The sequence below is a fragment of the Eulemur rufifrons genome, chromosome 4 (assembly GCF_041146395.1).
Source record: "Eulemur rufifrons isolate Redbay chromosome 4, OSU_ERuf_1, whole genome shotgun sequence".
Lineage (NCBI taxonomy): Eukaryota > Metazoa > Chordata > Mammalia > Primates > Lemuridae > Eulemur > Eulemur rufifrons.
The window spans coordinates 25,162,854-25,179,181 of NC_090986.1; the positions used below are offsets into that span (position 1 = coordinate 25,162,854).

General features: G+C 42.4%; 1 protein-coding gene across 3 annotated transcripts in view; it reads right to left on the minus strand.

The window, feature by feature from the left end:
- The window catches only part of CLDN10 (claudin 10), a 109,103-nt gene that overhangs the window by 14,531 nt on the left and 78,244 nt on the right, over positions 1-16,328 (minus strand). The window contains exon 1 of one of the 3 annotated variants that reach the window (XM_069467089.1): positions 5,559-5,778. The exons of the other annotated variants lie outside the window; for them this stretch is intronic. Coding sequence (XP_069323190.1) covers positions 5,559-5,778 — 220 coding nt within the window. Of the gene's footprint in view, positions 1-5,558; positions 5,779-16,328 lie in introns of those variants that run through there. 3 annotated transcript variants of the gene reach the window in all.

Here is a 16,328-nt window from a genome sequence, read left to right on the forward strand (position 1 = left end):
CATTAAATCAAATCAGGTATAAATGGATACCTTCAAAGAACCCTGAAAACTGTGTTCTGTCAGTTTGTTTGATCATTCCTCCTGCACCACTTGTTTTCTTGGTCATGTATTTTTATTTGCACAGCCAGGGTGATGGTAAACTTCAGTGTGGCTTTTGTCCAAGTTTTTAAATTAATAGGGAATAAACTAATAAACTTTGACCACATAAGTCATTTTCATTTCAGTTTGAAACAGTGCCATATTTCAATCTGAAATAGTGATAGTAGCATATACTAGGTATTAAGTAAATATTTATTAAGCAAATGAACATACACTCACATCGGGTTTACATTTGGAATCAAACTTTTTAATCAGAAAAAACACTTAAATACCAAGGTATGGCAAGCCATTCATTATTAGTGTTCAGGCAAAGCCTGTAATAAATAACAATTCTAAGACCATGATAGTCATGAATTGAGGGAGTAAATGCTGGTAGCCTCCAGTCCCTGATTCTTTGGGAAAGAATGAAATTTGAAGTTTTAATCCTATTCCTTGGATCCATTTTGAAGAGCAAACAAGAGCTGCTCTACTTAATTGTAATACACTTTAGACCCCCACAAATGCAGACTGTAGTGACAGTGACCTTCTATTGTAGAGTGTGAGCTACTTCCACACAAAAAATAATTTCACTAATGCTGTGGCTATCAAAAACAGCAAATGAAATTTATTTTTAGCAAAACAGGATAATGAAGGCTTTTTCGATAGCAGTAATCATGCTGCAGGGCTATTTGGGTGTCTGCTGCCAAGGACTTGGACCAGCTCTATTTCAAACGTCAACCTTCAAGTTCCCCAGCCACAGCCCAGGGGGCAGGTAGGAGAAAGACTGAGAGAGGAAAGCCTGTCAGTCCCTCGCATGATTAAAGAGAGCATTGAGGATAACCCAAACAGGGTCATCATTTACCACCAGAGCTGCTGGGACAGTGCGGTTACATTATTTCTGTGAAATCCATTTTAGTCTACAGTTTTGGGTATTTTAGCTGACTCTACTTGCAGTCATTAAACAAACAAAAAGGGGGGCAGCCTCATAGGTATTAATATATGCACATACAAATATAAATTTAAAAGACTCTCTCTATACATATTCCTAGAAAACATTAGCATGCACCATAATTTGCATTTACTTTATTTATTTTGCAGGCTTTATTATCAGAAAATGCAAGTTGTCTTAAATTTACCAAAGGTTAAATTCTACCATCTGGTCATTTAGAACATGGAAAGTATTTCCCAGATGGTAAACAGTGGGTAGAATCCCAGGCCAACTCATTCAATCCTTAATAAGGCAGGGAAAATAACAGCAGTCTTCAAGCTTTACATAACCACTACCCGTAACGTTTTTCCTGAGAATTCTCACTCCGAGATCTCCTATCCCAGTCCTCGTGCTAGCAGCAGCACCTGCTTCGGTCTCTTGGGACCAGCATGAGAGAAGGAGAGAGCAGGTTCTGTTTGGTCAGGTCCTTCTTTCGTGCCAACCAGACCTTTGATTTGGAAGGAGAGGTGCCTCTCTACAGCATGACAAAAGTAGCAGTAACTGGCTAACTTTTCACATGCACAAAAGTGGCAATTTACAAGGAAAATCATTGGCCAGATTTTCTGAAATGGGGAACAAAGAGCAGAGGATACACTCTACTGCCAGCCAATTGAGTTGTTGGTAAGCCTGAGCTTTGTAAATTAGGGGTACCAGACCTTAGAACACCCACAGACTCAGGCCTTAGATGACTTCCAACAGCTCTTTTAGAGTTTATCTTTTCACAAGGCAGACCTCTACAATCTTGCTTTTTAACAGTTCCTGAGGGCAAAACTTATAAGTAACACCATCAAGAGAAGTAGTAGGAAAAACCTAGTCAAGGAGGCCATTATTTTTGACAGGTCTAATTTACTGACACCCTTAATAGCTAATTAACACATTAAAGTGCTGAGGCATGAACATATTTACTTAGAAGTTCTCTGAAGTATAATTTATAGTTAGTTCTCCTGGGAAAAATGGCAAACATTTCCCACTAACAAAAATAGATGTCATAAACCACAAACAAACTGGCTGAAAATGATTCTCAGCTGAAGTTCAAGTGGTGCTTTGAAAGGAATACAGGTTAGCAATAAACAGAAACCACTAGCTCATTCAACTGTGAAATTTTCAAACGGTAAAATACAGTGACTTTAAATTAACGAATTCTGTTGGAGGAAACCTTCAAGGTGTTCCTTAAAAGTCAAATATTTTCAAATGCTTTGTCCCTTCTTTTCAATTGCAAACCAGCAAAAATGAAAATATCCACTTGGTGGAGACAGCTCATTAGTAGCACCTGTGCTAGCTGCTGGATTTAGGGGGGTAAAAGAATGTGCTTTTCTGATACTGGTAGCTTTGTGTACTTTTGCAAATCCTCTGAAAGAAGAGTGGGTACAGGGGAAGGCAGGAACTCTGAATTTCAGCTCTGGCATTTCTATTACCCTCAGTGTGCCTTGGATTACATCACCTAATCTTGAGTCTTGCTTTTCTCATCCATAAAACAGGGATACCAGCACCTACTTCACAGGATAATATGAGCAAAGTGTTTGATGAGTAGTAAGAAACTAAGCAAAGCATCTCTTCCATAATAATAAAATGGATTCTAAAAAGAAATTAGAGTTGGATTCTTAACATGGCATAACATTAAGTCTAGGCATTTGGCTTTGCGCAGCCTCATTTTCCTTATAAGGAAAACCAGTGGCAATGATACCTCCAAGGGTAAAGAATCAGAGATTTGACCTCATATAGGAAATTCAGAATATTGACCCCACCATCTGAGTCCAGGAGGCTTGTTCTTCCCCCTAACACGAGACGAGCCAGAGTCATGAGTCTTCTCCCTCCCTTCTTGGGTCCTCTTCCCAATCTAGAGCTCATGTCTGGTTTAAGGAGAGGATTGGCCTGCTCAGGCCTGTGGCCACTTCTAAGGCAACATTAGGACCAGCACCCAGCAGATGTGGCTGCCCTGGGAATGCATGGCAGAGAGTAGACAGGCAGAAGGGCCCTGCCCCGGAAAGTTCCACTTGCAGGGGGAGGAATCAACTTCCCTCCACAGGAAAACATAGCTGTGTGATTTAACCCTCCAAAATGTTATTCTGAGAGGTACAGAAAAGTGCATTTATTGTTTTGCGGTAGGAAATGCCCTTTTCAGCCACAGAAGGCAAAGTCATCAAAGAAGACACTGATAAATTTCATTATCTCACAAATTTCAAAGTTCTGGATGAGAAAAGACATCATAAATTAAAAAGACAAGCAGTGGTCTGACACTGCAATACATATAACAAATCAAGAATTGATAAATCATTTAAACCAAGAAGAAACAACAGAACCATGGGCATAGGAGATGGACAGGCAATTCACAAAAGAGAAAAATATAAATGGTCAGTAAATACACGGCAAGATGGATTTTGGCCACTTTTTTAAACCAGTGATTTTTGACACTGGTAACCAGGGAAATGCCAATTAAAATGATAACAAGATGAGATCTGTCACTGTACTGGATGAAAAACTTAGTGGTGAGAATGAGGAGAAGCAGGAATTCTCACATACTGTGGGTAGAAAGTAATTTGGCAGTATACACTTAAAAGTAAAATGCACCTGTATTCTGCTCTGACAATACCATTTCTCAGTTGAGTAGTCTACAGAAATACACATGCACACAAAGAGGTGAATATACAGATTTTCTGTAGAGTGCCAACAATAATGAAAAGTTGGAAAGGGTCCAATGTTCACAATGGGCCAATGATTAAATAAACCAGTTTATCCAGACTGATGAATACTATGCAGCAATTAAAAAGAGTCACTTCTATATGTACTGACTTGGAAGGATATAGTGTGAATTTTAAAGCATTGAAGAATAGGTAGTATGATGCCATTTATGATTTTGAAAGTCATTTTCTAGTCATGTGAGCACACATGAAGGCCATTTTGCAAGTTTCATGGCATATAAATGCCACTCCTCTCTGCTCCACTCCCAGTTAACTACAATTTGATAACAGGACAATTCTCCACTACCCCACCTGTCCTCAAACAGGACACCAGCTCCACTCCCACCTCGGGGGTATAAGGGGAAACATCACTCTTCTGCAATCAGTAATACTCGTGTGGCATTGATTTCCTCCCTCATCCTCCGAGTGTCCTATAGAAGGAAACGTACCCATCTGGCACGCTATCTCAGGTAACAATGGACTTACAACAGAAGAATGCTCCTAGGACGGTAATTGTCAATCCCATATCCCTGAATGAAAGCCACAGAAACAAGAGCCCGCCTGTTCATCCACCTGGATGTGTGCTCTGCAGAGCACAGGAAATTCCGCAGTAATGCTAGGGAATAAACAGTGTTCCGGCTGCTTCTTTTACACAACAGGACACAGACCCGGGTGCCATCCTTCTAAAACCAAAAGTGTCTTCCTTATACAGAGGTCCCATCAAATACCACGTTGAGCAACAGTTTGCTGTTCGTGACAAACACCATCTCAGGGGAATCAAATCTTGTCTTTTATTTACCCAGGTATGCAAATAAAAACGGCAAGTGCAGTAATAAAAGAAAAAGAAAACACCTCAAATCTAGAAATACATAATATAAATGACTCTTAAGTTTCTGCCCGGATCTGTTTGCTGTAAAATCCTGGAAGAAAAGAGTCTAGAACTTGAGCAATCATTGTGACCGGGCTGTTAGGGACTGTTTTCTTGAAACTAAGCAGAGGCCGCGTTCTGAGTGAATACCTGTTGCTGCTACGCAATGCGGCACAAAGCCTGGCTGAGCAGAACAAAGTAGGTGAACATCTACTAAAGAACAAGCCGAGGACATCCGCAGAGCAGGCATGAAGAATTCGTCAACCCTGGCGCGAAATTCTTGCGGGCCAAGATTCCCTGCCTTGTGCCAACGCTTCAACGCGGCATAATCAAGGGCTAATTATTCTCCTAAAGCTTGGAGGAAGTATTAAAGTCTAGGCAGACAAGTCTGTAGAAGCGTTTGTAAGGGAAACAACAACAAAAACCCCTGCAATATGTTTCTTTCCTCCCTCCTGCTTACTTTAAAAAAAAAAAAAAAATCAACCAAACAGCTAAAGGGAGTTCAGGGCAAGCAGATTTGGCTTTCAATGATACCATTTTAATCAGAACTCAGCTTTTTCGGCGGGGAGGAGGGAGCTGGAGGAGACAAGGCCCTGCAGCATGAACTCCCTGTCCTAACAGTCCCCGAGATACGGGAGGACAGCCGTGTCCTCGACTCTCAGGACCGAAAAGCTCCCCCCAGTCCCCGAGGCCTGGGAGTCACCCAGCCCCAGCCTGTCTGGGTGTCCCCGGTCCCGGGGTACCAGGCTCGGACAGGAGCCCCCGAAGGACAGCCGTCGGGGGACCCTCCCCGGTTCCCTCAGGCCTTGGGGTGGCGAGGGGGAGGAGAGCGGGGTCGGGCCGGGAGGAGTCCAGTCCGGGGCTCCAGCCGGGCGTCAGGGGACCCAGAGGGCGCCCTGTGGGCTGGCCATCGAGGAGGGAGGGCGGGGGGCGGGGGGATGCAGACCGTCCAGCGCCAGCATGGAGGGGAAGTCCTTGCAGTTGGAGACGCCCGTGGAGTCGGTAACGCACGTCTTCCACAGGTTGGCCCAATAGGTGGCGGTGGTGATGACCGTGCCGTCGATGGTGGACACCTTCCAGTAGTCGGTGGGCAGCGTGGAGGACACCAGCACCCAGCCCGAGATGGAGACCAAGAAGGCGATGACCTCCGAGGCCGTGCTTGCCATGCCGCCGCTGCACCCGCGCTCGCGCTCGCGCTCCCACTGGGCGCCGGGACCCCAGTGCGCCCGGCCCTGCGGCTCCGCCTCCTGTCACTGCCCCCGCCCCGCCCAGCCGACCCAGCGCCAGGGGGCGCGCGCTGCCCCGCACCAGGCTGCCCCGGCCGGCTGAGCCCCGAGGACGCGCCCGCGGGGGGAACAGAGGGACCGCGCGGCGCTTGCGGTGGCCGCCCGAGTTCTCTGCCGCGCCCGCGCCCGCGATCGGGAGGAAAGCAGGCGGGCGCTCTCGGGCCGCAGGACCGCGGAGAATGGTGCTCTTGTGGGAGCGGCGCAGGGACAGGCTGGCAGCCGGATGTGGACAGCCTGCGTTGCTGCACCCCCACCGCACCACCCCCGACCCAGCCCTACCCACGGCCCATAGCTTGGCTGCCCGAGTCCCTTGTAAAAGCAGAAAAAGCCTTGTGTGTGCCCGGAAAGGACACGGTCTGGTAACGCAGCCCTCGGTTTGCTGAACTCTAAAGGTTTGCGTGCCACGTTTGTTTGGGTGACCCTGTTCGACTTGCCAAGAGGGATCATTGCGCAGGTTCTGGGCTGGAAACCGGCCTTGCCCTCAAAATTCTGCAGTTCTTTTTGGCCCAATGGTATGCGGAAAGTCACGGTAAGGAGGTGCGTGGCCCAGGCCTAATACTAGAGATGGCAGCAGATGGATGGCGCAGGTTCCCTCGGAGCCTTCCTGACGGTCTCGCTCGTGCGGGCGCGCACTGCACGGAAAGCACGCAGTTAAGTCGTGTTTCCTACAGATCCCTTCCAGCTCCCAGTTCTGTAAGTCTATTCCATGAAGGGATGCTTCTGTCACAGTGGAAACTTTGTATCTTGTTTGATTTTTTTTAACCACCTCCACCTCCCACGCCTGATTGAAAAATAAACTCATTCCTTCCTTCAGAATTCCCTCATTGCGGTCTCAAGATGTGTACTTCCAGTTCCAGAGTTCACAAATCTGGGCATAAAGGAGAGAACAAAGACACTGGCTTTATTATAGGGTTACTATTTGTCCAAAGTTCTTGCAGTTCTTGGTATAAGCTTTCAGGATTCGCTTCTTGCCAAAAGTTACCAAAGATCTAAAACCTATCAATCAGTCTGCTACAATAAAGCTAGTGCTAACCTTCTGTTTCACAATCTTTAAGCAGGGACACTTAGGTTCATTGTGAAGAATTTCTTAATTCCTTTTGTTGCTTTTTTTTTTTTAACCAAATGGGTGAAGAATGAAATTAGAGGCTACTAAGTGACTAAGGAGAAGAGAGGAAGCTGGAACGAAGACTCATTGAAACTCAGACTTGGAAGGACCATTGGTTACTGTTAGGGACATGTTCCACACTCAAAATAATCATCCTATTTCCAGAGATAACATTCAGCCCATGCTCCACCCTCCAGGGCCAAGGGTTTAGCGCATGGCAAGAACATCTGTTCTGGTTTTTTGTTTTGTTGTTTTGTTTTGACAGCCCTTTTAGAAAGTTTTTCTTTATATTCAGCCCAAATCTGTCTCTCTTTAGCTTCTCCCCAAATGCTGTAATCTGAGCTGAGACAACACATTGTAAGTCCGACTCTTGCAGTGCGCAGCAGCGGGAAGGCCATGTGCTTGTGTGTGCATGACGGTTCTCCCATGGCTTGTAGGAACGGGAAGGAGGGCAAGATGGTTGGTTTGGTGGGATGCAGACACGGGTATCCTACTGTTCTGCTCTTGATCCCAACTTGTCCTGGTGTGTCGTGTTGGGTTCACTGGTGGTTAAACTTAAAAACAAACTTCCTAACCTCTTCCTTTTCATCCACCCTGCTATGCAAATCAGTCACCTTTGAGTAATGACTAACAAAGTGTCCTCTATTCTTTTGTATGATTTGCCTTTTTAGAGTGCTTTTATCATCTGGTTTCTTTCCTTCCAGCATATTTCCACTATTATTTCTATGCCATATTCCTTTCTGAATCATCTGCCTATTTCTGATCCAATTTACTACTTAAAAAAACACAAAAACTTATGAAGCATAACATTCCCTACAGAGTTTCCTAAAATTAAAAATTGCACAAACTTTGTTTTTTGTTTCCTGGCTTTGCTTGATAGTCTCTGTTTGCTGTATCTTGGCCATGGTGGGTACTCACTAAATTGTTTGATTAGTTCTTTGTTTTATCTAAACAAAACCCTGACTTACTTTTCACACAGGTAAAAGTGCAGCACTGTGACCTTTAAGACTCAAGCAGTTCCTAATTTATCAACTAGTTGGGTATAAATGCACATTATTTGTTTTAAAGGATGAACTATGAAGAATGGTTTGGTGTTTTAAACCAGTCCCCAAAGCTTATTTAACATGTAATGTAGGCCGGGCGCGGTGGCTCACGCCTGTAATCCTAGCACTCTGGGAGGCCGAGGTGGGCGGATCGTTTGAGCTCAGGAGTTCGAGACCAGCCTGAGCAAGAGCGAGACCCCACCTCTACTAAAAATAGAAAGAAATTATATGGACAGCTAAAAATATATATAGAAAAAATGAGCCGGGCATGGTGGCGCATGCCTGTAGTCCCAGCTACTCGGGAGGCTGAGACAGGAGGATTGCTTGAGCCCAGGAGTTTGAGGTTGCTGTGAGCTAGGCTGACGCCATGGCACTCACTCTAGCCTGGGCAACAGAGTGAGACTCTGTCTCAAAAAAAAAAAAAAAAAAAAAACATGTAATGTAGCTCTACCTATTGTACCTATTAAAAAATCCATAAACCCAGATCACCATTGCAACATGGCTTCCGGAGGAAGCAAATTTTGAACTTCAACTTGGAAATCCCCTCCTCTCTCTCTGCCACATCACCACACCAGTAATCTCTGGAGGTGGCCATAGTGCCAGTATTTCTAAAACTTCTAATGTGTTGCTAGGCTGAGAACCACAGCCCTGACCAGCAGAGCTTCGTGTATATATGTACAAACAGTTAATTTAGCATAACAGATGTTGTACACTACAGGGAGAAAGAATATTACTTTCTTTGTTGACAACTTCAAAAAAAGAAATATTCTATTACTGTAAAGATTGTAACACACATTTTCAACTACATTTTCAACTTAGAAGGGGTTGGAAATACCACAAACAATCCATAAATTAAAACCTGATGGTAGCACTATTAGTTCCTTTGCCAGCTAAAACAAACTAGGGTCGTCATGCCTGTGCACTTGATTAATTTTTCTTTTACTTTTATCCTTTGTCTTTTCTACGAGTTGGCCAACCCTAAACTCTTTTCTTTCTCTTCCCTAGAATGTACTGCATATTTACCAAGGAAAGCTACATTTTAGAGTCCATGAGTGCCTAACCAAAGAATGAAAAATGTTAACGTTTTTTTAATACCGAAAGAATATTATATAATGAATCAAATATTTTTTAGAATGTTTATCTTAAGCTTTCAAACCAATTTAGTCAGCAGAATCCTAAAAGTATTATAGAGTACCACATAATCCAACATAACAATGTCCAGAAAATGAAATGGACCAAATAGAGAAGATTTTTAAAAAGAAGTAATGGATGAATGGCTTGTTTTGCCTTAAGATTATAGAGTCCCAAATAACCTTTGCAGTTAATCTGCAAGCTGATTTACAGAGAGCACCTTTCAACTGATAAATGCTTCCTTATTTTCTTTAGGATTCAGTTCACTGAAATTTTTATTAAATCATTCATAACAGACTATTCTTAATTTAAATATAAAAGCAAATACATTGAGAAAGTTGCTTCCTCTAAATTATTCAAAGTAGCATCTTAATTAACAATAATTTTGTCTTTACACAAAATTGTAGATTTTTTCTAATATGGAAACTACTAATTGATTTATAAATTTGACCTGAAGGCATATAATGCCCTGAAATATATTGAGCCTTTCTACTTTTGAGGCCTAAGTCACTGAGATTAGCATTGGAAGTTATTTCTATGGCATTATTATGGTTATTAAGGAAAAATAGAGGATCCCCCAACCCGAGGTTGTTCAATAGGAGTGAAAACCAGTTTGGCCAACTGAACAGGAGATTTGCAGAAATTCTTTACTTGAGACTCAATTCACCTGCCAAACAACACAGGTGTGCCTTTCAACAGCTCAAGGATTTTCTAAGCATCAAATTTGGTTTCAGTATACATTAGCTCCTTCCTAGATTCCAGTGAGGTGGCGTGCTGCTAATCAGGTGGGAAGAAACTGAAGCCCTAATGTGGTGTTCACTAAAAAAACAACTGCCCAGAAGCCAAATATTGTTACACCACGTTAAAGAAGGCATTAATGCCGATACTAAGATATTAAAATAGCATATCTGTGTTCTTTTTTCCTTCAATTTTCCCTAATACTCTTAATTTATCTTAATGCTCTACACAAATCCTATGATATTTGTAATCTACTTAGCATGAAAACTACAGAATGATAGGAATAGTTATGGCATGAATACTTGTTCTTACCATTGCATCACTGTTCATAAATAAATGTGTGTGTGTGTGTGTGTGTGTGTATACACACACACACTCATTTTTTTTGCAAATTATAAATATACAAATAGTTGCCTTATTTTGGCATTTGGCAGCCTCTGAGGCTGTCTACTGCATCAGAATGTTTCCATGGGCCTATTTCAAGTCAGTGCCATATACCTCGTGGATTTGTCAAGCATTCATTTGAAACACACTCACTCCCAATTCTAAGATACCTTAGGATCATCTAGATTCCTCTTAAGTCTCTGGAGGGGTAAGCTTTGGGCCCCAACAGCTCAAACCTGTCGTGGTGAATACACTTCTGGCCTGGAATGAATCTCATTCTGGGATGCTGGAAACTTCCAGGGCTTGTGGATGGGTTGGGCACAGTTTTGTTGGTCCACATAAGCACCTGATGAGTATCAGTTCAACCTACCCACCCAGGTCAGGGCAGTGAGTAAATCTTATGTTTCAGGCAGGTCATTTTATCTCTGAGTCTGTCCTCATTTGTAGAATGAAGGAGTTATTTTGGACAGCCTGCCAGACCACATCCAACTGTAAAAGTCTGTGAGTCTGCCATTGCTAATGAACTCAATCAATCACAGATAACATCAGCAAGGAGGAAGCAGGAGTTTTCCTTTGGTGTCCTCACTGCATAATTCCCACCCACTTTCTGCCATCCTACTTTGCTAGATTTAAAGGGGTGTCTGTACAGAGGTGTGTGTGCCAGGCAGTACATGGAGAAAATCTTTCAAAAATCTCTACATGTAGTTTTATTGTCTCTTTTTCTTTTTGGTTATTAGAAACAAGTGATAAAGCTTTAACATTGTGCTATGGATTCTCCTCATGTTTATTTGGTTTTCTGGTGAAGTTTTGACCCATGTTAGAAAAACAAAGGAGAAGTGTCATGTTTAGGTCTTAAAATGCAAGTTTTCCTGCCCACTTCCATCTCCTCTGTCATACCCTCGAGGGCCAGCTCAGCTGCCATAACGTGCAGGTGGTGCCATTAAGGAAACAGTGAAGAAAACAGAAGCCATTGGAGACGCAGAACGTCACTGGCACCTGGGAGGACTGACCGATCTTTATGGGAATAGCAGCAGAAAAAACTTCCTGCCGGGGGTTGTGTCGACTTCTGGGGATCCGAAGAGATTGGTGAAGCCAGGGTAGAAGCTTGGGATTCACCCCATGAGGACTGTGCTCAAACAACCCTAGAGTTCATTTCACTTTTGCTTCCATTTCTAGAACAGCATCGTTCACTCATTGAACCAATTCTAAATATACTTATTGAGTTCCTGGAGTATTCCAGGCATCCTTCCACACATTGAGGACATGGTGCAAACAACAGACACAATCCCTGCTCAAATACAGCTTATGCTCTGCTGGGGAAGGCACGGAACAGGGAAGACAAACGTTTAGTGTAGTAGATAATATATGCCAAGGAGAAAAATGCTGCTGGGGAAGGGGGATACGAATGTGTGGGGGGCTGGAGGGTGTTTGTTAAATTTTAGTTAGGTGGCTAGGGAAGCCCTTCCTGAGAAGATGAGTTTTGTGTAAAGACCTGAAAGAAGTGAGGGCGTTACCATGTGGATGGCATCGAGCATTCCCAGAGACGGGCATGTCGGACTTGTCTGAGCAACATTGGAGAGGCAGAGGCAGAGGGAACAAAGGGAAGAGGGCAAGAGATGAGGACAGAGAGGTAACTGTGTGTGTACATGTGAATATGCATGTCTACATGGGGACGTGTGTCTGCATGTGTACTATGGTCTGTCTATGCGTGCTGTGGGCATGTGTATGTGTGTCTGTCCATGTGTCTTCACATCTGTGACTATGTGTGTGTGTGTCTATGTGTATCTTCCTCTGTGTGTGCACGTGTGTGTGTGTGTGTGTGCGTGTGCGTGTGGGTGGGTGTGTTGTATATGTAGATCTGTGCAGCTCAAAGAGGGCCCTGTAAGTTCTAATAACACTTTGACTTTTACTCTGATTGTGATGAGAAGATATTGGCAAGTTTTGAGAAGAGGTGTGAGGTCTGACTTCCACTTCGGCTTCAAATAGTCATCCAGGAGGAGATGGCAAGTAGGTAGTTGAATCTACAAGTCCAGAGTTCGGGGCAGAGGTTCAGGCTGCAAATGTACATTTTGGCATCACCTGTACATAGGTGGCATTTAAACCCATGGGACTAGCCAGATCCTCTAGGGCTGACTGTAGATAGAAAAGAGAAAGTCAGGGACTAAACCCTGACATCTTCCACCTTTGCATAGTCAGGGAGATGAGGAGGAATAAACAAAAGAGATTGAAAAGGCACAGCCATCTATGTGGGAGAAAAACCAGGGCAAGAGCCTAGAAACCACATGAAGAAACTGGCTTAAGGATGAAGGAGTAGAGCAATCATGGTGTCAAAGCCAACTAAGAAAACCAGGTTACGAAGCCTGAAGAAGAGGGACCGTGCAGGTCCGAGATGACCATGACAAGAGCTGTTTGGGTGGAGAGAGGAGGGACAGACACCAGATGGGAGCAGGTTCAATGGTGGAAGGGAGGGAGAAATGGAAACAGTGAGAGTAAACAACTCTTTAAAGGGAAGAGAGAAAACGTTTAGAGCCTGGGAGGCAAAGTGGGATCATGAAAAACTTCCTTTTTCAAAAAAAAAAAATTTTTAAGTGAGAGGAATACATTTCAGAGCCTCCTGCTAGCCTGTACAGCGACTTTGTGTGAATTCAAGAAAGGTGTCTCTTCCTCTATGTGGCTGAAGCCCTGCACCAGGGCACTCAGCTGGGAGAGAAGAGCGCGGGCTGAGGGTCCAGAGACCACACGTGGCCATGGCTGAGAACTATTTCATCATCATCTTCTTCCACCACATATTGTCCGATGGCTAAATCCTGTAAGAAACTAGTTCAGAAGCAGTGTTTCCATCTAAATTTCTGTTTATTTGACTTTGTACTAAAATAGATCTCATTTAAAATAGATGTCATTTAAAAACCAATATGACATACATGTTTTATAATTCTAGGATGCTGGAGTTAGAGAAGACTTTTAAAAATTATTTAATTCAGTATTTTCAAAGGAGGAAACTGGAACCCAAAAACAATTTCTTAGAGCATATTCTCATAAAATGTATATTGGAGTATTATATCAATTGGAATAACAGTTTGTATATGTTTTTCAAAAATATATGAATTTGAAAAATTATCTGAGTTTAGTGCTGAAAAATCTGAATTTCGCAAGGTTTGAATAACATTTAAAAGTTGAATGCTATCATATTTCATACAGGTTCTCCTCAAAGATATATTTATGCCAATAAGATATTTACAAGTATATTATTAGGAGGCTTTGTGGTTTAGGTTAATTCAGAGTCATCTCTATAAATGACTTTTGAATAATAACATGAAAAGAAAGGAAATTGCAGTGGAATTGTGTGCTAATAATGCTGTCGACAGATAACAAGACACACCTCTCTTTGTGGTTCAAAGCAATGGCTGTTTCTATGTTTGATTTAGGGTTCGTGAAGAATGAATAAAAAGATCTAAAGAACAAAGTTGATGTCATGTTTTGCCTGTATTATTATAACTGCCACACCTCTAGGATTTCAGGCATAAATCTTTCTGACAAACAAATATGCCCTATGTCAGCTACTTCCCCACCATACAATTCATCCATATATGTAATTCTAATAGAGTTAAGCAATGTTTTCTTTCCAATAAAAACACCACATGAAAGATTATATTGTATTTTTTTTTGACACAGTAAATAAAATGGTCAATGAAATTTGGTGAAGCAACCTGAATGATATTCTGTTTGTTCCTTTTTTTTTTTTTTTTTTGAGACAGGGTCTCACTCTGTCACCTGGGCTAGAGTGCATAGCTCACTGTAATCTCAAACTCCTAGGTTTAAGCAATCCTCCTGCCTCAGCCTCCCAAGTAGGTAGTACTACAGGCGTGCACCACCATGCCTGGCTAATTTTTCTATTTTTTGTAGAGACAGGGTCTCGCTATGTTGCCCAGGCTGGTCTCAAACTCCTGGCCTCAAGCAATTCTCCCACCTTGGCCTCCCAAAGTGCTGGGATTACAGGTGCATGCCACTGTGCCAGCCCTATCCTTGAGCTTCTAGGGTTTATATACTGTAGAGGAGAAAAGCAAATAATAAAATTGTGCTATTTCATGTTAATTTCCAGATGTGACTGAGAAGGTGAAATAAAGCAAATCATAGATATTATAGAACTGGGTATATAGGTATTTGATAAATAGTCACTGAATTCAATTTTGTTAGTAAAAAAGATGAATGACTAAAATATCAGAGGTAACATTAAGCATAAATTCTTAAAAATATCTGTAAATGTCTAAATGTTATTTGCTCTTTTGAGTATTCTTACACAAAGAAATGTCATAGGCTTTCGAATTATAATCTTGTCAGGAATATGAGGCTTTATCTGTTTACACTTCAAATAGTTAAATTAATCCTCAAATAATTGTGGTTTCTTTTGTCTTTTAAACCCCATTGTATATACATACATGAATAATATATTTATTACTGAAGATTTGTTCCACAGATGGTTTGGAATCACACGGTATGAATTTAGGAAAATACAGTACATTTTTGGATTTGCTTGTTTTGCTACCTGTAATCTACCAAGAATAGCTGTGCGGAAAATTCACTCGCAGGTTAGGGTCACCAGTTTCTTGTACCCTTTTCCCTAACAACTAATTAATTTTGACTTTCAAGACACTTGTATTTCAATGGTTTAGGGAAAATGAAGCTAAGCTCTAAGGAGTGTGCACCTCCACGATTCTACCTACTTGAAAAGGCAATGTTCTTTTTCGCTCAGCACCCGGAAAGCTCTGGCTGAGTCTCTGTCTCGGGACAGTAGGCTTCTCAAAAGGGTGGGCTGTAAGCCTCCATTTACACTGGTGCTTGCTTTACCTTACCACTGGACAGATGTGAATGCGGCTATTTCCTATGACTGTTTTTTTTTGCTGTGATCATAACTATGACTTTGACCTTTGACTCTAACTTTTTTTTGATTAGTGAATGTAGCATATACATTTCCAGTGCAATATTTTATTTCTGGCCAAACCAGGCCAAAGAAGAACCTCACTTGTGACTACATTTCAAAATCACATTGACTTTTGAAGCACATGCATTTATATTCTAAATAGAATAATCTTTACATACATGAAATAATGGCATTTAAATGCCATCACATCCTCCACCCCCTAACTCCCATGGTGGTAAAGTGACAAACATAGAATACCATGGCTACATGTAAAGGAGTGGTGTTTTTTTTTTTTTAATTATGAAATGTGGGTGCAATATGTGGAAATAGCACTGGACTGGCATTTAAAGGACCTGCCCTCTGTTCTAGCTCTGTCATTACCTTGTTGTTCATCTACATTTACTTCGGCCCATTTTTCCCATCTAAGAAATGAATGTGGGAAAAAAAAATGAGTGGGTTGAAAGAAGTCTCTACTGCCCATCTCTAACAATACAGGGAGGAAATAAAAAATGTAGTGGGAGAATATTGCTCCCTCCTCCTCTTCGAACATTGCTAACAAAGGAAAAGCAAGAAGGAATGGGGAAGAAGAAGGAGGCCAAGAAAACTAGCAGAGAGAGAGGAAGGCTCAGATACAGAGCCCCGTGGTCAGAGGATGTCGGGGGTGTTGAACACCCATGGAACCAGCAGGAGAGTGAATTGTCGAGAAACCCTTCTCACCACGCCAAACAGAGATTCAACTTACCCTTTAGTTCTCAAAGTTTGCTTAAGTGTTGTCTATACAGGCCCCAACTGCCCCAGTTTCTCCTAGCCATGTTCACTTGCTTATATTTGCCTCTTTTAATTAGAAGCAAAGAGCAGCAACCTACAGCCTGGTCATTTTGAATTCCTCCCTGCTTCCAACAAGTGCTAGAAAAAGGAAAAGCAGGACAAGTTCGGTTTATTTCATGCACATGGCCTGATTTCCTTTAGATCTATTCTCGGTCATTGGTGCCTGTGTTTATTTTCATGGCTGGAATTAAGCGATTTGTAGAAGGTCCCTCAGCAGGTTAATGACAGAGCCAGATTTAGCAAGCACAGCTGCTGAATTCTCAGTGTGGGCCCTGGGCCACGG